Genomic DNA, 14,229 nt, shown 5'->3' with positions numbered 1-14,229 from the left:
CCAACAGGTCTTGGAGTCTTACTTTCAATAGATCACAGTGTAGCAGCTGCTCGAACTTAGGTAGAGGGTTCTCCGAAACCGCCTATTCACATAGTTCATACCCACCATAGACTTCGGTCAGTCAAAATTTTGAACTGTAGGCATTGATCAGAGATTCTGCCGATGACGGAGAGATAGAATCTAAGTCAGGGGAAGCCCAATGACCCCAAGATTCTTTTTGCCTTACGTCACAAACCACATGACCTAGCCCATATGGCAGCGCCATAGACGGCTGTACAATCACTCTGGTTCCTTTCTCCACATCGAGGACTTAGACCAATGCTACGCAAAGAGTGGGATGGTTGGGGGGACCGGAGTCTATGGTGAGTATGAACTATGTGAATAGGCGGGTTTGGAGAACCCTCTGCCTAAATTCACTACTTCAATTACCCACCATAGACTCCAGTCAGTCAAAAAGACTATTTTGAACTGTAGGCATTTATCAGCGATTCTGGCAATGACGGAGAGATAAAATGACCCCAATATTTTTTCCCCTTACGTCACAAACCACGTGACCGAGGTAATGTGGCAACGACACCTTACCTTGACCTTCACTCTGGTTCCTCTCTCTCTTCGCACCAAGGACTAGACCAACGCTACGGAAAGAGTGGGGTGGACGGGGGACCTGTAGTCTATGGTGGGTATGAATTATGTTGGAAGAACCCTCTGCCTAAATTGACTGCGTTCAATTACCCACCATAGACTCCGGTCAGTCAAAATAACTATTCTGAACTGTAGGCAGAGTCAGACGATGATAGGTGGCGGGTTTTCCAAGCAAACAGAAAATGATGAAGGTTTTTTTTCCAGTCCGGGATGATACACTCTACAACTACCACTCATCAACTAGTTAAGACCTTGTCTGTGCTGTTCCCAAAGCAAAAGCCCAAAATGCTGCTACAGTGACAGGGTTCGGTGTGCCAGAGAAAGCTAGACCCAAAACCCAATTCAGGGGGTAGCATGCTTTTGAAGTAAAGACCGAAACAGTTCTGCATGAGAACATAGGCCAAAAAGCGAGACCTGGAAACTTCCAAGGAGTGCTGACGGTAGAGAAATCTGTCCGTAAAAATGCTGAGACCGACTTATGGCCTATGCGCAGGAACCCTTGTGGTCATTTGGGCTGGGTCAGCAACCAGAGTCTGACGCACTACGAAGGGATCCAGCCCTCCTCAATGGATTGGGTGTCTCTTAGGTAGTAGTTGATAAAGACGTTTTGCATTCTCAAGAAGCCTGCCCTCAGTATATGTTCAAGTGGGCGCCTGACACTAGTGCTAGTGAGTTAACATTCACCCGGACCTCATGCGCTTGTACTTGGTGACTCTGCAAGTTCTGTGTTGAGGAAATTAAAGTATTATAGACCTCTAATACAGTCGTAGTAATCCACCTGGCGATGGAAGTCGGGGAGGCCACCCTATGCTGCCTGCCAGAGCCATAACACAAAAACATGTCCTTGGCTCCCCGTCTCGAATCCTTAGTATGGTTCTCGTAGCAACTCAGCGCTCAGACCAGGCAGAGAAACAAATCCTCCTGATCCTCTGGGCCGACAATATTTGCCAGCCGGGGGATGACAATCGACTGAGGATCGTGTCCTGGGATTTGGTTCTTGGCGAGAAACCTGATTCGTGTCTTTAGCACAACTTGATCATCCGCATCCGTTCGAGAAGGACAATGCCCCTAGTTCTGACCTATGCCTACCTGAGGCGAGGGCCAGTAGGAGGACTGCTATTCATGTCAAAAACATGAGTGGTGCTGATCGGAGAAGCTCAAAGGGCGGTCTGCTTAGAGCGGACAACACAACTGACAAATCCCAATTGGGCGGTTCCTTTGTTCGGGGTCTCGACCTCTGATTATGGAAAGCAGTAAACAGTCATCTAATAATAGGACAATCGGCTAGACTTGACCCAAATGCGTTCTCAATGGCAAGGGACAAGACTGACCTGTAGCCAACGATCGCTGCGTAGGACAAACCTACTTTGCCAAACAGGTGGACGAAGAAGTCTACTACCTAGCCAATAGAGGGATGGCATGGATCAATCTCCCTTCCACTACACAAATCAGTATATGCTCGCCACTTCGAGATGTAGGCAGCGTTGGTGGAATCCCTGTTCACCCTGGCCAGGATGTTGGTAGCCCGCTCAGATAGACCTTTTGTCTGTGCGAGTCTACTGAGAGCCTCCATGCGTGTAAGTGGTACACTGCTGGGCTCGTTGGTAGTGTGCTGTCCGGTTGGGACAGCATATCCGGTAGGTCCGAAAGCACTACTGGTGTTTCGACTAGCATTTCCAACAGAATCTCAAACCAAGCTTTGGTTGGCCAATTGGGCGCCACCAGAGTCAATATGCAGGTGGGCTCCCGTCAAAGTTTCTCTAGTACCCAGTGAATTAGCGGGAAGGGAGGAAAGGCGTACGCATCCATGTGGGTCCATTGCATGGACAAGGCGTCCATGGCCCAGGCCCCTGGTGTCAGCAGGAGTATTACATACGTCGGGAGCTTGGCATTCTGGGGTGTGGCAAACAGGTCTATCTTTGGACCGTCCCACAGCCGAAACAGCCTGCAAGCTACCCACTGGGGTATATGCCACTCCATGATCTGGTGACGGAGCCGCCTCGAAAGGGCGTCTGCCAGACTGTTCCTCACCTCTGGAAGGTAGTGTGTGGTTAGTTCCACTTTGTAATCAAGGCACCAAAGGAGAATTTGATAACGATTGGGAACCATCTCCCCTCCTTGTTGATGTAGGAGCCCACCGCTGTGTTTGTGTGGAGCAGGACTCGAAGTATGGGTAGAAAGCGTAGTAGAGCTAAGTGCACTGCTTTCAGCTCGAGGCAGTTGATATGGCAGGCGATGGTTTTTATGCTTCTTCCTGCTTGCAGACCGAGGGGCCGCCATTGAGACAGCTCACTCCGACTGCATCTGATCTACCCGGCCTGCCAGGGACACAATTTTCCCTGACAGTTTTTGGACGAAAGCATTCATCTCAGAGGCAAACCCAAGACCTCCAGGGGCACAGCCTCACCGTTGCCGGTAAAATCCGGTAAACCTAACTTGAAACAACAGACTGTGAGGATGCCCTCCGATCAGCGCGGGGGGGTGGCGAAAAGTATAGGTACCTCCATCGTCGGGCCTCCTACTCGACGTCTCAGTACACAAAGTACGGGTTGCCGAGCGTGAGGACTTTCCACTCATGCCAACACACAACTCACTTTGACCGATTATACTGGATGTGCGACCTTTGCTGCAAAAATGAGCGACGCGGCCAGTCTCAGCGATTTTCACGTGGCGCTGGAAAGGATCCCAGGCCTCAGAACTCTAGTGATTACCCAACCCGAACCCTGCATGCAGTCAAGACATGAATAATATTTTGAATGCGGGTTCCATGCTGGTAAATTCTGACTACAACCACTGCACAGTCGCCTCGAAGCCTAAGGAGACAAAAACGGCAGCGAGCCTCTGGTGCTGTCATTACATCTATCCATTTCTAAATGCATAGGTAAAAAATAAAAATGAACACGACATGCATGAGGGAAGCAAAATACAGTTGGAAAAGGTGACACAAAGAACAACAATGTGGTTAAATTGTGTCGCTTGGTTTTATTTTCTTTGTTGTGAAAAATTATACACACAAAGGGGAAATCGACACGAAGTAAAAATAATAAGAAAAAACTTATCCTACCAGCCACAGTGTCAGCTACCACGGCCACGGTAGCAATCCAAGCCGGAAATACGGACAGGAAAAAGCAGGCCTTCCATGCAGAGCCACCAGACTTCATCCCCGTCTGTGCCGAGATAAAGAAAGAGTGACGGTTAAGGTAAGGCGGCATCACCACATTACCTCGGTCACGTGGTTCATGTCATAAGGGAATTTTATCTCATCATTTGCAGAATCGCTGATTAATGCCTCAAAAGTTCAAAAAAGTCATTTTGACTGACCAGAGTCTATGGTGGGTAATTGAACGTACTGAATTAACTCAATCGGTGAGAAAAATGCAAGTCAATGGTTAATTAATACAGAAGTTAGTTCAGTTTGCGTGCCACATTGACGACAGCATTTAATTTGAGCCTTCACCAACATGGACATTTAGTCAGGTCACGTGTCATGTTCACTCATCATATATATATTGATATATACATATATATATAGGTGTGATAGGTTCGACAATGAATGCAATATATGTTTTGTTCGTCTATCCACCTAGGGATTCCCTGTCTCAAGGTATAGTTTTAATTGTACAATGACACACCATGCTGTAATAGTGACCTCAGACTCCAAATATTGCAGGTGCATTTGTATGCAAATCCGAGTTTTGGTGGTGAAAAGCAGTAGTACAACTTCTACTCCAACGGATTTTATTGCAGAGCAAGGGACTTTTATGAACACGGTACATAAGTCAATACCAACATTTTTATAAGAAAACTATTAGACAACAAAACAACATACAGTATTAGTAGTGAAATTTAATATTATGCAAAAAATAACTAAAATTTAACTCTGTATTTACAAACTTTTTTTTTCAATTTAAAAATACAATTTATTTACAAGGTCATGGTTTGTTTGTTATGAACATATACAGAAATAATTCTAGGATAAACTACTGAATACTCTGATACATTTAACACAGGACAGGGGTACTAAAAATAATAAAGGAAAAATGATAAGCCTCTCAGTAAAAACAAGTACACACAGAAACAGGTTATCACAAATCAAAATGCCATTAAAAATACTACAAACATTGCATGTATTAGCATAGGGGAATATAATCTACCACACCCTGCCCTGATTGTATATAAATTCTCTAATTTATCTAAATGTACTACATTATGTACAACAGTCTAGTATGCCTTACATTTAATAGCATGTAACCCTAATCTGAAACACATTCTAAAAGCTTCATCTCAAAATTACTTGATATAATTAAGTGCATAGAGTAAACACTGATGTGAAGTACCAGTCTCACAATGAATACGATATATCAAAGCATTTAGCTATATTGTAGTTGAAATAATGGTTAACACAGATTAGCATTTCATAACCAATTCTATTTCTGAAATCAATTTCACTCATTCTGTACTCTATGATTAGAAAAATTAAAAATATACAGTAAAAGTCTGTAAAAATTCACTCAACATGAGCAAAATAATTACTACATTCAAAACAATCTCAAAGAACGTATTTAATAACAGTCCATTTATCATTGAACTAGAAATGTCCAGATAGATTTATAATTATTAAGTAAAGTAAAAAGCACTGAAGCATACTGAAATTGCTAAAATAATCTAAAGACCCTTGCAGAATAAGAAACCAAGCATTTACTGTGAAGTAATTTTTCATAAATTAAGTGCCTGTTACTTAATAATTAATTAATGCTAAGAGTATCTTTATCACTCACATAAATCTAATGAACTACATCAGCAGATGTATTTTACAATGAATTATAACTATTTTAAGTAAATATGTAAACAGCATACGACATTTTGAGTGGAATTTTAATTGTTCCAAGTAACATCACACAGCATATATATTGATTGGTGTTTACTCCATTCATCCATTCTTAATATCAATAGTAACACATAGTAGCTGCTAACATAGTAAGTAAAGCAAGTAAATAAAGCCCAACACATGACATGACAAAACATGTTAAAGTAAACTGTTTGTATGTGTATGGCAAGCATAGGTTTGACACACACACAAAGCACATATTCACTTTTATTAATATAATACTTACCTGCTGTATATCTTGTGTTATTTATTTGCTTTTTCACAGCATATGAACAAATTGAAACCATTATTGTTGGTGAATTTACTCTAAGTATCATTAATTAAATACTGATTTATTCATTGACTATATCGAGTCATTTCATTTTTTCAATAAAAGTATCATATTTATAAGTATTTTATATTATTCTAAGATTGTAAATATCAGGTTTAAGTTCAGTGACCAGAATTTCTCAATTTCATCGCCAAGTAACAACAACATCACCCTGATGCATGAGGGAGCATGCTGTAAATACAATTGACTTAAAAATAACTATGATAAACAGGAAATAAAATTCAGTAAAATCTGGTTAAATAAAATTTACATAAATAGGAAATGTATATTTTTTTAAATAAAATCAAGTAAATACAAGTGTTTAGATTTGACTATGGGTTTATTATGATATGTGTATGGACTTGTTGTTGACTCGTGGACAAGACAGGTTGTTGACTCGTCTAAAATGCACACACATTCAAAGATGTTAAATGCAAGTAACAATTTGAGTGACTTAAGTTATGTTATTGATTCAACCACATGTAACATTTTACAGTCTGTAGAGCCAAGGTTATCAGAAAATTGGTCAAATGTATGAAACAAGCTCCATCATAATGTGTGGATAAAGGCAATATTGTTTCTACCATCAATATTATTTCTATTTGAATCTAAGTCAAAGGTGTAAAATTCTCACTTCATGTTGATCATTACGTCTCATAGTTTCAGCATTTGAGGTTTTGTAACTGTTCCTTAATAGATGAAATTAAAGTATTTGTGAAGATGACATTATTCATTAAATATTGCCATGGTGATGATGAATATTAAGTAGCCATATCAAAAATGGTAATTTAATACTTTCCTTGATACAAGTAAGCATAGAAATCAATGTAAATGAAACATGCTTGCATAATTATAAGTACACATCTCTTTTGTATTTCCCAAAATGCACATCAAACTATTAGAACAACATAACTATTTCAGGCAAAATTACAAAAGTCTGGATAAAAACAGGGGTTCTTTGTGAAATAAACTTTGAGGGCAGTCTTCACCCATGTCAGTGTGGTCTTAGGCTGATTTACCAGTTTCATAGAAGAGTACATATCCCTGAGACGACTTGACACGGTTAGATGACATCTCACTCACCCTGATGAGAGAAAGATATAACAAGTGTAAAACTTAGTCACCACATTCATTATAAAATGAAAAAGTGTGATTATTGTGTGTACACTGTGACTATGGCAATGCATACAAAGATTATTGTGTGTACACTATGACTATGGCAATGCATACAAAGATTATTGTGTGTACACTGTGACTATGGCAATGCATACAAAGATTATTGTGTGTACACTGTGACTATGGCAAAGCATACAAAGATTATTGTGTGTACACTGTGACTATGGCAATGCATACAAAGATTATTGTGTGTACACTGTGACTATGGCAATGCATACAAAGATTATTGTGTGTACACTGACTATGGCAATGCATACAAAGATTATTGTGTGTACACTGTGACTATGGCAATGCATACAAAGATTATTGTGTGTACACTGTGACTATGGCAATGCATACAAAGATTATTGTGTGTACACTGTGACTATGGCAATGCATACAAAGATTATTGTGTGTACACTGACTATGGCAATGCATACAAAGATTATTGTGTGTGCACTGTGACTATGGCAATGCATACAAAGATTATTGTGTGTACACTGTGACTATGGCAATGCATACAAAGATTATTGTGTGTACACTGTGACTATGGCAATGCATACAAAGATTATTGTGTGTACACTGTGACTATGGCAATGCATACAAAGATTATTGTGTGTACACTGTGACTATGGCAATGCATACAAAGATTATTGTGTGTACACTGTGACTATGGCAATGCATACAAAGATTATTGTGTGTGCACTGTGACTATGGCAATGCATACAAAGATTATTGTGTGTACACTGTGACTATGGCAATGCATACAAAGATTATTGTGTGTGCACTGTGACTATGGCAATGCATACAAAGATTATTGTGTGTACACTGTGACTATGGCAATGCATACAAAGATTATTGTGTGTACACTGTGACTATGGCAATGCATACAAAGATTATTGTGTGTACACTGTGACTATGGCAATGCATACAAAGATTATTGTGTGTACACTGTGACTATGGCAATGCATACAAAGATTATTGTGTGTACACTGTGACTATGGCAATGCATACAAAGATTATTGTGTGTGCACTGTGACTATGGCAATGCATACAAAGATTATTGTGTGTACACTGTGACTATGGCAATGCATACAAAGATTATTGTGTGTACACTGTGACTATGGCAATGCATACAAAGATTATTGTGTGTACACTGTGACTATGGCAATGCATACAAAGATTATTGTGTGTACACTGTGACTATGGCAATGCATACAAAGATTATTGTGTGTACACTGTGACTATGGCAATGCATACAAAGATTATTGTGTGTACACTGTGACTATGGCAATGCATACAAAGATTATTGTGTGTACATTGTGACTATGGCAAAGCATACAAATATTATTGTGTGTACACAGTGACTATGGATACAATGCATACAAAGATTATTGTGCGTACACTGTGACTATGGCAATGCATACAAAGATTATTGTGTGTACACTGTGGCTATGGCAATGCATACAAAGATTATTGTGTGTACACTGTGACTATGGCAATGCATACAAAGATTATTGTGTGTACACTGTGACTATGGCAATGCATACAAAGATTATTGTGTGTACACTGTGACTATGGCAATGCATACAAAGATTATTGTGTGTACACTGTGACTATGGATACAATGCATACAAAGATTATTGTGTGTACACTGTGACTATGGCAATGCATACAAATATTATTGTGTGTACACAGTGACTATGGATACAATGCATACAAAGATTATTGTGCGTACACTGTGACTATGGCAATGCATACAAAGATTATTGTGTTTACACTGTGGCTATGGCAATGCATACAAAGATTATTGTGTGTACACTGTGACTATGGCAATGCATACGAAGATTATTGTGTGTACACTGTGACTATGGCAATGCATACAAAGATTATTGTGTGTACACTGTGACTATGGATACAATGCATACAAAGATTATTGTGTGTACACTGTGACTATGGCAATGCATACAAAGATTATTGTGTGTACACTGTGACTATGGCAATGCATACAAAGATTATTGTGTGTACACTGTGACTATGGCAATGCATACAAAGATTATTGTGTGTACACTGTGACTATGGCAATGCATACAAAGATTATTGTGTGTACACTGTGACTATGGCAATGCATACAAAGATTATTGTGTGTACACTGTGACTATGGATACAATGCATACAAAGATTATTGTGTGTACACTGTGACTATGGCAATGCATACAAAGATTATTGTGTGTACACTGTGACTATGGTAATGCATACAAAGATTATTGTGTGTACACTGTGACTATGGCAATGCATACAAAGATTATTGTGTGTACACTGTGACTATGGCAATGCATACAAAGATTATTGTGTGTACACTGTGACTATGGCAATGCATACAAAGATTATTGTGTGTACACTGTGACTATGGATACAATGCATACAAAGATTATTGTGTGTACACTGTGACTATGGTAATGCATACAAAGATTATTGTGTGTACACTGTGACTATGGCAATGCATACAAAGATTATTGTGTGTACACTGTGACTATGGCAATGCATACAAAGATTATTGTGTGTACACTGTGACTATGGCAATGCATACAAAGATTTTTGTGTGTACACTGTGACTATGGCAATGCATACAAAGATTATTGTGTGTACACTGTGACTATGGCAATGCATACAAAGATTATTGTGTGTACACTGTGACTATGGCAAAGCATACAAAGATTATTGTGTGTACACTGTGACTATGGCAATGCATACAAAGATTATTGTGTGTACACTGTGACTATGGCAATGCATACAAAGATTATTGTGTGTACACTGTGACTATGGCAATGCATACAAAGATTATTGTGTGTACACTGTGACTATGGCAATGCATACAAAGATTATTGTGTGTACACTGTGACTATGGCAATGCATACAAAGATTATTGTGTGTACACTGTGACTATGGCAAAGCATACAAAGATTATTGTGTGTACACTGTGACTATGGCAATGCATACAAAGATTATTGTGTGTACACTGTGACTATGGCAAAGCATACAAAGATTATTGTGTGTACACTGTGACTATGGCAATGCATACAAAGATTATTGTGTGTACACTGTGACTATGGCAATGCATACAAAGATTATTGTGTGTACACTGTGACTATGGCAATGCATACAAAGATTATTGTGTGTACACTGTGACTATGGCAAAGCATACAAAGATTATTGTGTGTACACTGTGACTATGGCAATGCATACAAAGATTATTGTGTGTACACTGTGACTATGGCAAAGCATACAAAGATTATTGTGTGTACACTGTGACTATGGATACAATGCATACAAAGATTATTGTGTGTACACTGTGACTATGGCAATGCATACAAAGATTATTGTGTGTACACTGTGACTATGGCAATGCATACAAAGATTATTGTGTGTACACTGTGACTATGGATACAATGCATACAAAGATTATTGTGTGTACACTGTGACTATGGTAATGCATACAAAGATTATTGTGTGTACACTGTGACTATGGCAATGCATACAAAGATTATTGTGTGTACACTGTGACTATGGCAATGCATACAAAGATTATTGTGTGTACACTGTGACTATGGCAATGCATACAAAGATTATTGTGTGTACACTGTGACTATGGCAATGCATACAAAGATTATTGTGTGTACACTGTGACTATGGCAATGCATACAAAGATTATTGTGTGTACACTGTGACTATGGCAATGCATACAAAGATTATTGTGTGTACACTGTGACTATGGCAATGCATACAAAGATTATTGTGTGTACACTGTGACTATGGCAATGCATACAAATATTATTGTGTGTACACTGTGACTATGGCAATGCATACAAAGATTATTGTGTGTACACTGTGACTATGGCAATGCATACAAAGATTATTGTGTGTACACTGTGACTATGGCAATGCATACAAAGATTATTGTGTGTACACTGTGACTATGGATACAATGCATACAAAGATTATTGTGTGTACACTGTGACTATGGCAATGCATACAAAGATTATTGTGTGTACACTGTGACTATGGCAATGCATACAAAGATTATTGTGTGTACACTGTGACTATGGCAAAGCATACAAAGATTATTGTGTGTACACTGTGACTATGGCAATGCATACAAAGATTATTGTGTGTACACTGTGACTATGGCAATGCATACAAAGATTATTGTGTGTACACTGTGACTATGGCAATGCATACAAAGATTATTGTGTGTACACTGTGACTATGGCAATGCATACAAAGATTATTGTGTGTACACTGTGACTATGGCAATGCATACAAAGATTATTGTGTGTACACTGTGACTATGGCAATGCATACAAAGATTATTGTGTGTACACTGTGACTATGGCAATGCATACAAAGATTATTGTGTGTACACTGTGACTATGGCAATGCATACAAAGATTATTGTGTGTACACTGTGACTATGGCAATGCATACAAAGATTATTGTGTGTACACTGTGACTATGGCAATGCATACAAAGATTATTGTGTGTACACTGTGACTATGGCAATGCATACAAAGATTATTGTGTGTACACTGTGACTATGGCAATGCATACAAAGATTATTGTGTGTACACTGTGACTATGGCAATGCATACAAAGATTATTGTGTGTACACTGTGACTATGGCAATGCATACAAAGATTATTGTGTGTACACTGTGACTATGGCAATGCATACAAAGATTATTGTGTGTACACTGTGACTATGGCAATGCATACAAAGATTATTGTGTGTACACTGTGACTATGGCAATGCATACAAAGATTATTAACTATATTCTGTGCAACAATATCAACTCATTAGTAAGGGAATTAGTTATGATGCAAGTACTGTATTTGTTCTATTAGAAGTGTCTCTAAGGGTGTGGCATGCCAGCAGCAGATGCTTACCCTTCACGCGCACCTGGTCTGACTCCCTTGTGGGGGTTTGTGATGTTCCACTTCCATTGATTTTGTCAGCATATTTTTGCTAGACTACTGATATTTGGCAAATGGCTTATTGGTACTACTATAATTATTTTAGTACCGGTATAATACATTTTTAAGATACAAATTATTTTGACCATAGAAATATCACAGCATGTGGTACTAATAGGGCAAATATGGTATTATACATTACTGACCAAATGTGGGTGTTGTGATGACAGGAATTCATTTTTCAAACATTGGGAAAACCAAATGACCGACAGGGGCTGTAACATTATTGCATGTATCTCAGTTGATATACATTACTCTCCACACTAGTGACAAACATCAACGGTTATAAAAATATTCAATAGCACAATAACAAGACTGTCATCTTGAGAAATCGTTTTGATGTAAAACAACACAGTTTATTGATAATTAAATTTCACAACACAAAGGTGTAAGATAATAAACCTACCTTGTATCGTCATATGTATACCACCTATCCGAGGCTGCATGTTTACAATATGCAGTATAATGACCACCATATGTACTACCAGAATGGTTAGATACACCATAGAGATCATAAGGTGGAGCAGAACCTAAAAGATAAAACAAAATTTGATTTTATTGCTTCATTTTACACAAATGTACATATGAAACTTCAAACAAGCAGCCTGTCGGCTGAGATAGCTCCGCTGTTAGCAATGCACATGGCAATTAAAGAACAGAAGATATCATTAGAAAATGAACAAATCTGAGAGAGGTCCACATGTAGTACCTATATGTATGATATATCAAAGCAATTGGACTTGCGGTTTTCAACAAGAAGTCGAAAATATCACTTTTTACCAAAAATTACAAAAATATTCATCAAAATTAGAGAATTAAAGATATCATTATGAAATGAACAAATCTGAGAGAGGTCCACATGTAGTACCTATATATGTAATATCAAAGCAATTGGACTTGCGGTTTTCAACAAGAAGTCGAAAATATCACTTTTTACCAAAAATTACAAAAATATTCACCGAAATTAGAGAATTAAAGATATCATTAGAAAATGAACAAATCTGAGAGAGGTCCACATGTAGTACCTATATATGTAATATCAAAGCAATTGGACTTGCGGTTTTCAACAAGAAGTCGAAAATATCACTTCTTACCAAAAATTACAAAAATATTCACCAAAATTAGAGAATTAAAGATATCATTACAAAATGAACAAATCTGAGAGAGGTCCACATGTAGTACCTATATATGTAATGTCAAAGCAATTGGACTTGCGGTTTTCAACAAGAAGTCGAAAATATCACTTTTTACCAAAAATTACAAAAATATTCACCAAAATTAGAGAATTGAAGATATCATTACAAAATGAACAAATCTGAGAGAGGTCGACATGTAGTACTTATATATGTAATATCAAAGCAATTGGACTTGCGGTTTTCAACAAGAAGTCGAAAATATCACTTTTCACCAAAAATGACAAAAATATTCACCAAAATTAGAGAATTAAAGATATCATTACAAAATGAACAAATCTGAGAGAGGTCCACATGTAGTACATATATATGTAATATCAAAGCAATTGCACTTGCGGTTTTCAACAAGAAGTCGAAAATATCACTTTTTACTAAAAATGACAAAAATATTCACCAAAATTAGAGAATTGAAGATATCATCATGAAATGAACAAATCTGAGAGAGGTCTACCCAAGGTACATATACACCAAGTATCAAAGCATTCAGGCTTGTAGTTTTCAAGAAGAAGTCGAAAAAATAAAACATTGACACGGACGACGACGGACAATCACTCATATGATAAGCTCCGCTCGACAAAGTCGACAGCAGGGCTAAAAATAGAACGGTTTGTCGTTCAGTCGTTGGTTGAAAAATAAAATACATGTAATGTTCACAGTATTTATAGGTTTGTTGAAATATACGAGTCCTAATTTTTTTACTTAAATAAAGATAATGAATCACACTTTTTCACACAAAGTGGCAGATTGTTTCAGAGTTTAGAAGCAAGTTTCAGAAGGACCCATTTTTCCACATGATGATTGTACAAAATGTTCTTAGTAGATGTGTTTTAGAACGAAGATCACAAATGAGTATCTATGGCTTTAGAAGAACTGATAAATAAGGTGGAGGGTGGTCATAAAATGCCTTGTAGGTGAATAGAAGAAGTTTGAAGTCAATATGCTTGGGTATGAGTAGCCAGTGAATGTTGTATAGAATAGGTGTGATGTTTTCAACATTTCAGTATTAGTGAT

The 14,229-nt window shown here is 38.0% G+C and overlaps 1 protein-coding gene across 2 annotated transcripts in view; it reads right to left on the bottom strand.

Moving 5' to 3' along the window:
* Positions 1–4,468: 4,468 nt before the first annotated feature.
* LOC146746135 (ubiquitin carboxyl-terminal hydrolase 2-like) overlaps positions 4,469–14,229 on the bottom strand; it is a 35,235-nt gene continuing 25,474 nt past the window's right edge. For both annotated transcript variants that reach the window (XM_085499415.1, XM_085499416.1), the window contains exons 10-11: positions 12,432–12,555; positions 4,469–6,924 (exon numbers count right to left, since the gene is read on the bottom strand). In XM_085499415.1, the coding sequence (XP_085355541.1) occupies positions 6,846–6,924; positions 12,432–12,555 (203 nt within the window). In that variant the 3' untranslated portion in view covers positions 4,469–6,845. The remainder of the gene's footprint in view (positions 6,925–12,431; positions 12,556–14,229) is intronic.

The sequence above is a fragment of the Saccoglossus kowalevskii genome, chromosome 5 (assembly GCF_978046115.1).
Source record: "Saccoglossus kowalevskii chromosome 5, keSacKowa6.1, whole genome shotgun sequence".
In the NCBI taxonomy this organism is placed as follows: domain Eukaryota; kingdom Metazoa; phylum Hemichordata; class Enteropneusta; family Harrimaniidae; genus Saccoglossus; species Saccoglossus kowalevskii.
This window is presented reverse-complemented; position numbering and strand designations above follow the sequence as displayed.